This window comes from Sardina pilchardus, chromosome 1, assembly GCF_963854185.1.
Source record: "Sardina pilchardus chromosome 1, fSarPil1.1, whole genome shotgun sequence".
NCBI classification, from domain to species: domain Eukaryota; kingdom Metazoa; phylum Chordata; class Actinopteri; order Clupeiformes; family Clupeidae; genus Sardina; species Sardina pilchardus.
Genome location: NC_084994.1, coordinates 13,120,953 through 13,135,331, shown reverse-complemented (window position 1 = coordinate 13,135,331; position 14,379 = coordinate 13,120,953). Strand labels below are relative to the sequence as shown.

The 14,379-nt window shown below is 44.0% G+C and overlaps 1 protein-coding gene across 1 annotated transcript; it reads left to right on the top strand.

The window, feature by feature from the left end:
• Positions 1-1,099: 1,099 nt before the first annotated feature.
• On the top strand, positions 1,100-13,765 carry LOC134076478 (NACHT, LRR and PYD domains-containing protein 12-like). Its single transcript, XM_062531562.1, has 14 exons — positions 1,100-1,307; positions 1,718-1,941; positions 2,606-2,668; positions 4,042-4,138; positions 4,654-4,779; positions 5,336-7,133; positions 7,503-7,676; positions 8,632-8,811; positions 9,456-9,629; positions 9,990-10,145; positions 10,259-10,432; positions 10,546-10,719; positions 12,250-12,296; positions 12,466-13,765. The coding sequence occupies exons 1-14, from the start codon at positions 1,100-1,102 to the stop codon at positions 13,032-13,034; spliced, it is 4,164 nt and encodes a 1,387-aa protein (XP_062387546.1). The 3' UTR covers positions 13,035-13,765.
• The last annotated feature ends 614 nt before the right edge of the window (positions 13,766-14,379 follow it).

Genomic DNA, 14,379 nt, shown 5'->3' with positions numbered 1-14,379 from the left:
AGCCTACGATGATCGTAAAGTCCCTCTTACGACCGTCTTAAGATTTGCCGACTGTTTCCCGAAACCATCGTAGCTTAAGAGCATCGTGAAAACACTCGTAGATCTACGAGTGATCCAGAGTTCTCGTTACTGCCTAAGAGCGTCGTAACGCTATGCCTCAGTGGAGTCACCAGCAGGATATGCAGGGGGATTAGGCCTACAACTAAGAATATAATGATCCAACTTACGTTGCCATTCTTTATTGTAAATTTACTTGTGATGATTCAGATTTTAGCGTGCAAAATAGCATTCATTCAATGGACATAATGTTATTAAAACCGGACAAGAATAGCCTACAAGTTATGAAAGGAGACGTTGCCAGAAAAGTTTGCCATTATCTTTTTGTGTAGCCTTTTATTTTTTATTAGGCTTATGAGGTAAAAACAGAGAAAGGAATATGTGACAATAGTCTGTTCTGCGTCAAAATCTAAGCCTATAGGCTATGTTATTTAAGCCTACACATTTCCTCATTTTCTTATCAACCTCTTTATTCAAACATCTGCTTAAGTGACACGAAACATTATTGCACAGGCAGCACACCGTGCTCTCACAAGTAGGTTAGCAAAGAACTCGCATAAACGATGTAGGAGTAAGCTAGCCGAAGCCTAATATAGGCTACATATCTTCCAACAAACATAAAAACGGGGCAACAATCTAATGTTAAATAATACAAAAGTATGTATGCGTGTGGTATATGGCCTAGGCTAATTGGAATGCTTACATGCAGATGTCAAAGGTTTTCTATTTTCGTATTGATGTTAATTAATGTATAGATCCGAAGTTCAGACGGTGCGCTTAGCTATGACGTGCAGTCACCTGACATACCATCAAATTAGGGGATATTTCAGAACTTTTATCGTGGACAGCTCCCTTAAGAGCATCGTAAGAGCAGTGGACGCGCGTTCACGCTACGAGCATGTTCGGGAAACAGTCGGCAAATCCTAACGATCGATCTTAAGATGAATCGTAGAAAACCCTCGTAAGAGTGTCTATCCATCGTTATCGGGAAACGCACCCCAGGCTTGGCAAAGAGAAAGTTCTGAATTTCACACAGGTCCTAATGGGTAAAAGCAAGGGAGAGGCAGCAGCTACGGAGAAAGCCCAAAAGAAGCTACCGAACAAAATCAAGGCCAAAAACCCCGCAACTCGCAACTATATTCAAGCGACACAAGCCCAAAAACACAAGCCCAACGTCGCTTATAACAAGTGGATTTGGCAACACTGCCACTGGCAAGATGTGGTGTTCTCAAATCGACAGAAACTCAGAGGTTTCATTGCGAGATATTTAATTATGTGTAGGCTATGACAATAATGTGTTTTATGTTAAACCATACACTCATTTTACTACATTATGAGATTCATTTAGTAAACTGTTAGTTGTACAATGCAGTGCATTCGTTTTACAAAAAAGTGAATGAATTGAAGACTCATTCTCATTACATGCAAGGGTTACATTGTCCCCAGAGCAACTAGGGGTTAAGTGCCTTTCTCAAGGGCATGACGGTGAAAGCCAGGAATTGAACCGACATCTTTCAGGTTACTGGGTACATAGGTATTCCACTACCAGTAGGCCATAGCAATTCCCATAGACATTTTCTGCCTTTGAAGTCAAAAGATTACTGTAATGCTTCAGTTTGAGCTTCGGCCTCTGGTTGTGCCCCATGTGTGGCCTATGAAGTTCTGGACATAGGGTCAGTTGCCTGGGTTTGTTATGTGGTGGTGTCCTGTGGAATTCTGGACCTCTGGTCAGTTGCCTGGGTTTGTTATGTGGTGTCCTATGAAGTTCTGGACATAGGGTCAGTTGCCTGGGTTCGTTATGTGGTGGTGTCCTATGGAGTTCTTGACCTCTGGTCAGTTGCCTGGGTTTGTTATGTGGTGGTGGCCTGTGGAGTTCTGGACCTGGTCAGTTGCAGAGGCGGACATCACAGGTTCAGAGAGTAAAAGTCCTGCCAAGTGTTTGATCCAACCATTTAGTAAACCAGCTCTTCCTAATTAGCCGCCAGGTAGATCAGATAATTAGTGATAGTAGTGGGATTCGACTCGATGTAGCCGCCTGCAGCCATCTTAAGACGTTGTGCATAACGTGGTTATTTCTGAGATTCTGATACGAGCATGTGTCATGGTTGAAAACATATCAGAATCTCAGAAATAATGACGTTATGCAGTCCTTTCAATTCAAAGGCCTAACAAAAAAAAAAACAGATCACCAGCAGGGGTCGTTACACTAACTTGAACATAAATGTTGTGGCTCCTACACATACGGTATGTTGTCAGGATGTTTGGATAAAGCTACCCCACTATTTTCCCCTTGTCTCTCTAACCTTCTCTCTCTCTCTCTCTCTCTCTCTCTCTCTCTCTCTCTCTCTCTCTCTCTCTCTCTCTTTCTCTCTTCCTCTGGCTACATTTCTGGGAACAGTGCCAGCAGGCAAGACAAACTAGAAAAATAACACCTCACCGCCACCAGACTGAACATCCACTCAGCCAATGGCGCGGCTTCTCTCACTGGAACCAGCCAATGACACAGCTGCTCTCCGTTGCCTCAGCCAATGGCGTTGTTTCCCTCTAGAGGGCTTGCACAACCCCACAGACCTACCACAGATCAGTCCATGGCCCAGACCCAGAGGAGGAGGTATGTTTCCTGTTTTTCACAGCGTGTACACTTCAGTTTTTGGAGAGAGAGGGAGAGGTTGAGAGGAAGAGAAAAAGAGAGAGGAGGGGAGAAATTACCGAATGTTTACTTCTGTTTTTGGAGAGAGAGAGAGAGAGAGAGAGAGAGAGAGAGAGAGAGAGAGAGAGAGAGAGAGAGAGAGAGAGAGAGAGAGAGAGAGGGGGGGGGGGGGGGGGAGGGGAGGAAGCACCAAATGTTTACTTCTGTTTTTGGAGAGAGAGAGAGAGAGAGAGAGAGAGAGGGGGGGGGGACATAATGTAAACTTCTGTTTTTGGAGAGAGAGAGAGAGAGAGAGAGAGAGAGAGAGAGAGAGAGAGAGAGAGAGAGAGAGAGAGAGAGAGAGAGAGAGAGAGAGGGAGGGAGAAATTACTGAATGTAAACTTCTGTTTTTGGAGAGAGAGAGCCCGAAGGAAGACATTATAAACGGGTGCTGTGTTTAGCATGTCATGTCATTAAATCAGGAGCTGTCACAGGTCACTGACACATTTTAGTGCAGGGAAACCACATGTTTGGCTGTTGTGTGTTGGAAAGGAAGACTTGACAGGAAAAGAGATATTCAGAGAGGGCCAAATGCCTCCCTTTTTCCTCCCTCTTTGTTTCAGGCCGGTTTTCCACAGACAGCAAACCCGTTCTTGACCCAGCGCCGTTCGAAATTCTATGAGCCGCGTTGCTATGAGAGGCGAAGTCACAACCTTCCAGGGGGCAGATTACCCATTTTTAGAAAATCAGACTTGGGCTGCTGTAAAAGGTTGTCATATAAAAATGAAATCTATGATGTCTGAGGATCACAACCCGGTCAACAAGCTGCTGGAGTCTTGCAATTAGCGTCAAAACAATACTTCCTCCATATTTGCTTCAGTTACTACACACTCAAACTATAATCACTAAGATGCTGTACACTACAGTATATCTCTCTCCCCCTCCTCAAACTATCATGACTAAGAGACTCTATCTCTCTCCCCCTCCTCTTGGGCTGTCCTGAGTGCTTTTGTTACAGAATAGGGGGAGAGAGTGACAGAGAGAAAGGGTGACTTTATAAAGGATCAGGAAGCTGGATTGCAATATTCTTCTTCTTCTTCTTCTTCTTCTTCTTCTTCTTCTTCTTCTTCTTCTTCTTATTATTATTATTATTATTATTAATATTATTATTATTATTATTATTATTATTATTATAGCACTATGGACTAGCTCTTTAGAACTCACGAAAGGAAAGGCTAAGAAATAAACATAATGTTTTCTGTTTTTATATTTTATTTCTAGGCTATTAATTTTATGTTTTGTATTGTTACTATTTGTGCTTGTCCCCTGTACCCATCTGTCCACCCTGTGTTCAGCATCAGGTCACTCCTCTGGGACCCCTCACTCACATGATGTGGGGGCGAGTGTGGAACTGGGTTCGGGGAACCACCCAGAACCAAAGTCCAGACACAGGTCAGACGTTCAGCTTTGGTAACGGTCCATACAGTATATGTTTCTCCTACATGTAGAATGATGAATTATCCAGCCTCAACTACATATTGCTTATTGAACTTTGTTATTGAGATATTGTTATTATTAATAATAATAATAATTATTATTATTATCATCATTATTATATCCAAAATTGTTCATAAACCATTAAAAGCACTCTAAGCGATGCTGGACAATGTCACTTCTGTTGATGTTCGATCGGTTGGCCCAGGTGGTTTTTGTGGCTGTCTTTTGAGCCTGCACTGTCCACACAGGGTTTTTTCAGGGCATAGGCAGCTAGTAGATGGTGATGTGATGTTTGCTGTGTATGACAACGTTTTAGCCTAACAAATGTGTGACATACTTTTACCTTTAAATGACAAAATATTGCATAAGATAGAGAATGCTTACAAATTCTAAACGTCTTCCTCATCATTTTATTTGTTCTCTCCCTCTCTCTCTCTCACACACACACAAACACACACACAAACACACAGGAAATGACCAGCAGCATGTAGTAAATGCTACAATCACGGCCCAGACTGGAGCTCGGGTCATCGCTCCTACAATAACACACTGTACCATTCAAAGCCTGACTTTCACGGAGGAGTCGAAAGGTCCAGGTAGGTCAGCTGTTATTACAGCATCTACCTAAATTGCCTACCTACCTCCATACCTGCCTCAAGACCCTTGGACAAAATGCTATACCTTCTATACAGTAGGCTACATGAACAATATACTGTACATATCAATGTTTCTATGCACATTTTTTCCCCATTTATTTATTTAAGCCCTATTCGCACGGGATTAGTATTACCTGTGAACCTCTGGTGATTTGTGATAATTGCGGAGGATGCCTGAGATATTAGTCCCGTGCGAATGTGCCATGTCTGTAATTTGTAAAGTATAATTACAAATTACCTACTGTATTTTGCCAAACACAGACGTCCGGTGACAATACTAATCCCTTGCGAACTCACTCTAACACATACTGTACACTTGTTGCAGTGATTCATGTTTTTTTTTTCCTGCAGAAAGATTTATTGTCAGTAGTACACACACACTACTGATAATAAATCTTTCTGTGGAATTCTAACAGGACACATCCAGACAAAAGTCGTTCCACTGTGCGAGATGTTTAAGTTATTCCCATCTTAAAAATGTGTTTATGTGTTTTAGCCCATTTAGATTCCGAAACTGTGCTGAGACGAGTCTTGGCGAGCCACAAGGAGAGGATGCTGGACGACTTTGACTGCATATTTGAAGGGCTACAGCAGAGCGGAAGTAAAACTCCACTGAACAAGATCTACACACAGCTCTACATCACTCACGGAGACAGCAACGAGGTGAACAGCGAGCACGAAGTGTGGCAGACCAATAAGATGTCCAGAAATACAGATGACACGCCCATCGACTGCAACGACATCTTCAAAGCTTTGCCTGGGCAAAAGAGGCGCATCAGGACCACAATGACCAAGGGCATTGCTGGCATCGGAAAGACGGTGTCTGTGCAGAAGTTCATTCTCGACTGGGCAGACGAGAAAGCTAACCAGGAAGTCCACCTGCTCCTTTTGCTACCTCTCAGGGAGCTGAACTTGCTCAAAAATGACATCAGTCTTCACAATCTGCTGCTGAAGTTCTACCCAGAGCTGAAACCACTGAGGGAAACACTCTACGATGACCTACAGGTTGTATTCATCCTCGATGGCTTGGATGAAAGCACACTTCCACTGAACTTCCAGAGTGACTTTGTGAGTGATGTTACGGATATCACGACATTAGACGTGCTGGTCACCAGCCTCGTCAAGGGAAAACTGCTCCGTAGCGCCCGTGTATGGATGACATCACGTCCTGCAGCCGCTGGTCAAATCCCCCGTGAGTATGTTGACCGCGTCACGGAAGTGCGTGGGTTCACAAACAAACAAAAGGAGGAGTACTTCAGGAAGAAGATTGGTGATCAGGATCAAGCTGAACAAATCATTCGTCACATCAAGACCAAACGGAGCCTCTACATCATGTGTCACATCCCAGTTTTCTGTTACATGGCAGCAACTGTCCTGCAGGAAATGTTGGGTCAATATAGCAGTGCAGAAATCCCCTCAACTCTAACAGAAATGTACATTCACTTTCTGATCATACAGCTGGACAAGAAAAAACAAAAATATGATGGTGTGAAACCAGAGAGAAAGAACATCCTGGAGGCAAACCGGGATGCCATCTTAAAATTGGCAGAGCTGGCTTTTAGAAATCTTGAGCAGGGCACAATACTGTTTGACGAAGATGCCCTGAAGGCCTGTGACATGGAAACAGCTTCTCTGCAGTCTGGCTTGTGTACGGAAATTCTCAGAGAAGTCTCCAAGTTTGTTTTGAAGTCATCCTACTGCTTTGTGCATCTGAGCCTTCAGGAGTTCCTGGCTGCCTTATTTGTTTTTGTCTCTTTCATGAATGAGGACATGGCAGCACTGAAAACCTTTCTGAAGGCGAAACCCAAAAAGGTGTTCCTCTACCTCTTGCTGAAGAGTGCTGTAGAGAAGTCTCTGCAGAGCAAAAACGGACGCTGGGATCTTTTCTTGCGCTTCCTTCTGGGCATCTCGCTCGAGTCCAGTCAGAAACTCCTTGGAGGCCTGCTGACACACCCGTTAACAAAGAACAGGGAGGAGAACTCCAAAAGCCTAAAATTAATCATCAAACACTTAAAAGGTGTAGAAGGAAAAAATATCTCCCCTAATCGATTCATCAACCTCATCAACTGCCTTTCGGAAATGAAGGACTGCTCCCTGCAGAACAACCTGCAGAGTTGTATCACCTACCAGAAACTACCAGAAGCAGAACTCTCACCAGCCCACTGTTCAGCCTTAGCAGATGCCCTTCTGAAGTCGGAGGAGGTTTTGTATGAGTTTGACATTGACAAATACAACCCATCAGTCGACGGACAGCAGAGACTTGTCCCGGTTGTGGAATGGTGCAGAAAAGCTCGGCAAGTAGCAAATAAGCCAACAAACACATACCTTTGAGCAAGTACTCCATGTCTATGGACTGCATGTGGTTAAAGGGACACTTGACCGATTAGCATTAAGCTTTGTATCTTTAGAAAACCAGTCATGTTTTTGAATGTTCGTGCATCATTCCCTCAGTTTGCCTTGAGATGGGAGAAATACGGATTTCAATGAAACCCATGAGTAGGACTTCCTGCTTTCAATGATGTAAAAGCAGAAAGTCCAACATTGAAATCCGTATTTCTCTCATCTCAAGGCAAACTGAGGGAATGATGCACAACCATTGAAAAACATGACTGGTTTTCTAAAGTGTCCCTTTAAAGATGCTATAAGTCCTTCTGTTTTTGTAGTCTTACAGGTTGCAAATTGAATGAGCAGTCTTGTGAGATGGTGGCCTCAGTCCTGCAGTCAGCATCATCATACCTCAAGGAGCTGTACCTGGATTCTAGCACCATGCCCAACTCAGGACTGAAGGCTATCTTTGGCTCCCTAACAAACCCCAGCTGTATGCTGGAGAGGCTAAGGTATGCACAGCACTCTTTATTCTCAGCATGGCATCCACTTCTGATTTAACCCGGGACTTAGAACAAGGTACTTAGTGAGTTCAAACCATTAGCCACCAATGAATTTCAGTGTGATGGGTAGAGCCGTAGAGGGGGGAGAAGGCTAGAGGGTCACCTGATTTAGTCACCTGACGTTTTATCCACCTGACGTTGAATCAGGTGACCCTCTAGCCTTCTCCCCCCTCTACGGCTCTAGCCATCACATCAGTACTAAATTCTATTTTCAAACCCATGTGAAAACCTATTTTCCAAAACCTTATGTCCTAATGCCAACCCAAAAATCAACATCTATTGTCTCAGTCTTCATCTCAAGTATCAACTAGTTGATTGTCTGAAGCTCTAACTTATGACGCATGACTATAAAATATGTAAGGGATAATGTATAGAACGCCGGTCATTATTGGAAAATAATTCCCGACAGGATGAACAGAACCCCGACGCGCAGCGGAGGGGTTTTGCTTCGTCCTGAAGGGAATTATTTTCCGATAATGACCGGCGTTCTATACATTATCCCGCTTATTATATGGCTACTTGCCAAAAAGAGAAATGAAACTTAACTCAATGTGTCTTTAGCAATGACTTGGCTACCGTTTGGTGGCTTCCGCTAACTTCTAAATAGGGCCTAAATAGTTCGCCACAGTTGACAGTTGTTAGGTGTTGCCTGGCAACATACAGTAACTTTCAATGAAATTCCATTGCAACCAGCGAACGGCTTTGTTGCGGATTGATATGAAAGACGTGAATTAGAAGCACAAAACCCGTTGCCATTGACAGCGGTCATTATATACTTTCACCGGTGATTATACATACCGGTATTAATCACCGGTAGAACGTTGGGGAGGCCCATTCAAATTGAATGGGAGCTCTCTCAACATTCTAGAGAGCCATATAATAACTTGTTTTAAACATCCTGCAGTCTTGTTGGCTGCAGTCGTGTGGAAAACAATATGTTTGAAAACCTTGGATCCTCTCTTCAGTCCATGAGGGAGTCTCGGCTGGCGGATCTGGATGTGAGTTGCTGTTCCTGCAATGTTAAAAACATGAAAGATCTCACCGCAGGCCTGATGAATCCTCACTGTAAAGTCGAGAGACTGAGGTGAGAGTTTTTAACTGTGCATTTACTTTACTATCAGAAACCCTTTTATTTCACTTTTAAACTCACTTATCATGTTTACTATGTAATATTTTTGTCGTTCCTATAAAGACATCCTATGTAAGGTTTTTTTTTTTTACCTAAATAGCTTCTGTGCCATTTTGATAGCAAACTAACATGTAATAGGGAGAATTGTGGGCTTTCCGCAGTCGGTCTACAGAGAACCAGCCTTGCAACTTGCTCTTTGCTAACTCAGAGAATCACAATGTTTGCCCCAAACAGCTCACCCTCTCACAATCAACTTGAGTGGCTTATTGCTTTTATAAAACTGGCACTATGTCTATTCGGCAAGATTCCATGAAACAAAGGCACAGCAAAGACAAATGTAACAATGTAGCCTACTCATAATCATGCTTCCGCCAAGAAATATATTTCCTCTATCTGATGGTTGCCATGCAACATCGAGACGCAGCTACTCTGACTTTGTGTAAGTTGTGTTGGCGCATTGCTACAGAACAAAATCCGGTCAAGGTGTATGTTTGTGTTCGAACATGTGGCATCGAACGCGATTCATCCAATCATAATCAACGACCAGAACTATCAGTTTTAGAATGTGTATTTCCTAAGAGCAATGTCCCTCCCCACAGCCTGAGAAAGTGCGGTCTTTCCTCGAGTCACTGTGAGGATTTGGCCTCCATTCTCTGCTCCTCGGCCTCCAGTCTGAAGGAGCTGGACCTGAGAAACAACAACCTGCAGGAAGCTGCAGTGGAGCTGCTCTCCTCTGGACTACAGAGCCCACAGTGCACACTGGAGATACTGAGGTACACACACACACACACACACACACACACACACACACATACACACACACACACACAGACACACACACAGACATATAGACTCACAGAGAGAGAGACACACAGACACACAAAGAATCTATATGAAACCATGTCGACATGGTTCTTCGGGGGTTATCTTTGCCAGTTTTTAAACAAATCCTCATGTACCATGCATACAAACACGTACACACACACACACACACACACATAGAACATGCCACTCATATACTCCCTCTTTTGTTACTATTTTTACAGTTATTAACCACATATTAGTATCTCCATACTAATGTCTTGTCTATTTTGTTCTTGTGTCATTTGGACAACACAAATTTATCTTTGCAGACTGTCAGCCTCCAAGCTCACTGAGGCATCCTGGAGGTGTTTAACGTCGGTCTTCCAGGGGGAGCTGGACCTGAGTGAGAACAGGCTGCTGATGTCAGAGCTGGAGCAGCTGTCGGCAGCACTGAGGAGTCCAGACTGCAGAGTGAACACACTCAGGTGTGGCTGTGTGTTATGGCACATTAACTATACTAATGGGGAATTCAAAAACCCATATCAGCAATCAGTTACTTTCCCTTGTTTCTGCTCTTCCTTTCCTTGTGTGTTTCCAGACTGAAGCAGTGCTTTCTGAAGGATGACCACTGTAGGGTTTTGGCTTCAGTCCTCAGTTCAGATGGATCCCACCTGAAGGAGCTGGACCTGAGTGACAACGACCTGCAGGACTCAGGAGTGGAGCTGCTCTCCTCTGGACTACAGAGCTCTCAATGCACACTGGAGATACTGAGGTACACACACAAACACTCACACACCAGAGTGATATACATACACACACACACACACACACACACACACACACACAGGGTGAGCAAGAGACAGAGTAACATCTTCTCTCCTGCAGGTTGTCTTTCTGTGGCGTGACTGAGAAAGGCTGTGGGTTTCTGGCTTCTGCTCTGAGTGCAAACCCCTCCTACCTGAGAGAGCTGGACCTGAGCTACAATCACCCAGGAGAGGCTGGAGTCAAGCTGCTCTCTGAGAGAAAAGACGACCCTGACTGCAAACTGGACACACTCAAGTGAGTGTTATGCCAGAATACTGCAACACACACACACACACACACACACACACACACACACACACACTCACACACACACACACACACACACACACACAGATGCTGCAGTAGCAGTACTGGATTATTCACCCATAATGGTTATATTACGACTATTGTAATGTCTTGTCCCTCTGTGAATATGTGTATTCATCTCCCTCTACAATGGAATTCTCTTCTCTGATTGGCTGATGGGGTGGCCATTAACTTCGTATAACCTGCTACCTTTGAAGTAGTTCCCGTAACACACTTGAATATTAATTTGCCAAACTCGTTGCGAAGTTTAAATGAACTGTCACGTAGCATCCAAGCTGAAATACAGACGTGCAGAACCATAGTAACATTGTAGCATGTGACGGAGGTGGATTGTAGCTAGTTGGATGCCATGTAGGCTATAAAAGTAGCGATCTTTCAAAGTTAAAGTTAATCAGAATCCTGGGATATGGCCGCTTGACAACGGGAGAGATAGAACTAACGACTGGCTTTTGGCCGTAGCAACCATCCATTTAGAACTAACGACTGGCCTTTGGCCATAGCAACCATCCATTTTAGAACTAGTAACGGCAGTTTTGTCCTGCAAGTAGAAAGTTGATATGTGGCGGAAAGTAGTCCCACAGTCAAGACAGTTTTAGCGATGTTAACGGACGCAACGGTGGAATAAAGCTATGTTCTAAATATACAGGTTATGAATACAAACGGGAGATAAGCGGGATAACGGCCTTCGAGGTCGACCGGTTCGATGGAAATAATGGCACGGCGGAGGTAACTCCGTCTCCGTGCTTCGCACGTCGCCGGAGTTCTAGACCTCCACCTAGCCATTATTTCCATCAAACCGGTCACCTCGTTGGCCGTTATCCCTTACATATTTATCCCTGTCTGTACCTGCTATTTTTAGTGCTCTACTCAGTAATGTCTTGTCCTATTGTACTACTCAGTAATGTCTTCCTAGTGTATCTAATGTAATGTCTTCCTAGTGTACTCTAAATTAATGTCTTCCTAGTGTACGCTAAATTAATGTCTTCCTAGTGTACTCTAATGTAATGTCTTCCTAGTGTACTCTAAAGTAATGTCTTCCTAGTGTACTGTACTCTAATGTAATGTCTTCCTAGTGTACTCTAAGATAATGTATTCCTAGTGTGCTCTAAAGTAATGTCTTCCTAGTGTACTCTAATGTAATGTCTTCCTAGTGTACTCTAAAGTAATGTCTTCCTAGTGTACTGTACTCTAATGTAACGTCTTCCTAGTGTACTCTAAAGTAATGTCTTCCTAGTGTACTCTAATGTAATGTCTTCCTAGTGTGCTCTAATGTAATGTCTTCCTAGTGTACTAATGTAATGTCTTCCTAGTGTACTCTAATGTAATGTCTTCCTAGTGTGCTCTAATGTAATGTCTTCCTAGTCTACTCAGTGATGCCTTGTCCTATTGTACTACTCTGTAATGTCTTCCTAGTGTACTCAGTAATGTCTTGTCCTGTTCCCTCTTCATGTCCTACAGTGTTGATCATGATGCAGAGCGTTGGATGAAGTCAGGACTGAAGAAATGTAAGCACTGAGACACAAGCACACAAACATTGAGTGTTTATTTAGTGGCTCACGTCCACATATGTCATTGCAATCAACTCAGTTAAAGCAGTGGCTAATGTGTAACCAATGTAACCAGAAGTGATTAAGCCCTATTTGTCTCCACTCCTCCCTGTTCCCTGTTGTGTAGACGCCTGTGAGCTCACGCTGGACCCCGACACAGCCCAACCTGAGATTTCTCTCTCCGAGAACCAGCGGAAGCTGATAGTTTCTGAACAGAACTATCCCGACCACCCGGACAGGTTTAGGAGGTCCGAACAGGTGCTGTGTCGAGAGGGCCTGACCGGACGCTGCTACTGGGAGGCCGAGTGGAAGGCCAACATCGTCTACGTAGGAGCGGCGTACAGGAAACGAGGGATGAAGGAGAGAGACTGTCGTCTGGGCCTCAACGACACGTCCTGGGGCCTACTGTGTCAGGATTCATCCAACCCGTTATATCGTCGCAGCTACACAGCCAGCTATGACCGCAAGGCCTCCCCCAAAGTTTCCCTTACGTTTGACTGCAACAGAGTGGGCGTGTACCTGGACTGGCCGGCCGGCACTCTGTCTTTCTACAGCGTCTCCTCTGACACACTCACCCACCTGCACACGTTCCACTCCACATTCACTGAACCCGTCTGCCCAGGGTTTGGCCTAGATGTGCCTGGGATTTCAGTCATAGAAGCCATTAACGATTCCATTTCCCTCTGTCGGGTTTGACAGTGTTTCATGTGCTGCTGCCATCTATGGGGGAAACGAAGAACAGCAGATTCTGGATTCTGCTCCCTCAAACATTTACGAAGACAACAAACATTTGCGAAGACAACAAACTAAACTGAATGCAGAACAGGCAGAACTCACGCAGCGCCGATATAAATTAGTCACCACCCTTGTATATTTCCCCTTTTATTGCTTCAATTAATTGATTTATTTTTTTGTTAATATAAGTTGCCATCTTTGACACAGAAAAGTAAGTATCTCTAAATCAGGTTCCAACCCGACGTACAACCATTTCTCTGTGATAATGCCAGGGTATGCTGCAAGCAATCTGAAGTCTAAGAGGATGGGTGGTCGGGCTGTTGTAGTAGGCTGGGTAAACCCAGCTTGATCTGCCGGCGATTTGAATTTCGCCCCGTAACTCAGGCTGGAAACCTGCACATCTATCTATCCTGCTTCCTGCTTCCTGTCCACATTTGCTGGGTCCAATCACAAACTGGCTTCACACCCGGATCGTTGGTCTGATCGGTTGAAGGACTATCCAAGCGTGGTTGAGTGTGTGCTTTCAGGAGAAGATGGGTATCATGAACACAGGGTGGGTGTTTGAGGGTGTGTGTGTGTGTGTGTGTGTGTGTGTGTGTGTGTGTGTGTGTGTGTGTGTACAGTAGGTGCTAATGAGAAGACAGGCAGATGACACGAGGGTGTGTTTGTGTGTGTGAGAATGGAGAGATGTAAAATAAACTTGTGAAGTAAATACCTAAACAATGTGTACACTATTTTATTTTGACTTTTAAAAATAGGTAATCAAGACAAAAATGCACAAAATATTGCAATATATCTATTTCAGATGTGAATGATATATCATATATTGTATCAGAATACAGTGTACAAGCCACACATTACAATTTAGAAAAATTGCAACCGGCAAAATATAAAATAAATCAGAAAAAAGCAATATCAACACTTGCTATTGAAGTATAGATTTGTGCATTCTGTATCTATACTTCAATAGCATCTTGACACCAGTAGCAGTGTCCCGACTGACCCTTCTACACAACACCTGATGTCAGTGGTCAAATATCTCTAGGTGGTCAGGAAGGATATGGATGCTTGTGTCGGACAAATGTCACCTTTCTGTTCCCCTCAGAGAGAGAGAGAGAGAGAGAAAGTGAGAGAAAGGGAGGGGGAGGGGGAGAGACATGTTTGTTTAATGTGTTTGAGATTGTTTCTGTGTGTATTGTGTAGCTCACAGGCATCTACACAACACCTGAAGAAAATGGGGTGGGTGGGTGGGGGGGGAGGAAGAAAGGAGGTAAGAGAGGGATGAGGTAGAGAAAGAGAGGACACG

What these genes read in the sequence shown, in the direction of transcription:
- LOC134076478 (XM_062531562.1), top strand. Translation starts at nt 1,100, where the DNA reads ATGGGTAAAAGCAAGGGAGAGGCAGCAGCTACGGAGAAAGCCCAAAAG. An exon ending in GGAGGAGTCGAAAGGTCCAG is followed by an intron (nt 4,780 to 5,335) that starts GTAGGTCAGCTG and finishes TATGTGTTTTAG; the next exon opens with CCCATTTAGATTCCGAAACT. An exon ending in GAATGGTGCAGAAAAGCTCG is followed by an intron (nt 7,134 to 7,502) that starts GCAAGTAGCAAA and finishes CTGTTTTTGTAG; the next exon opens with TCTTACAGGTTGCAAATTGA.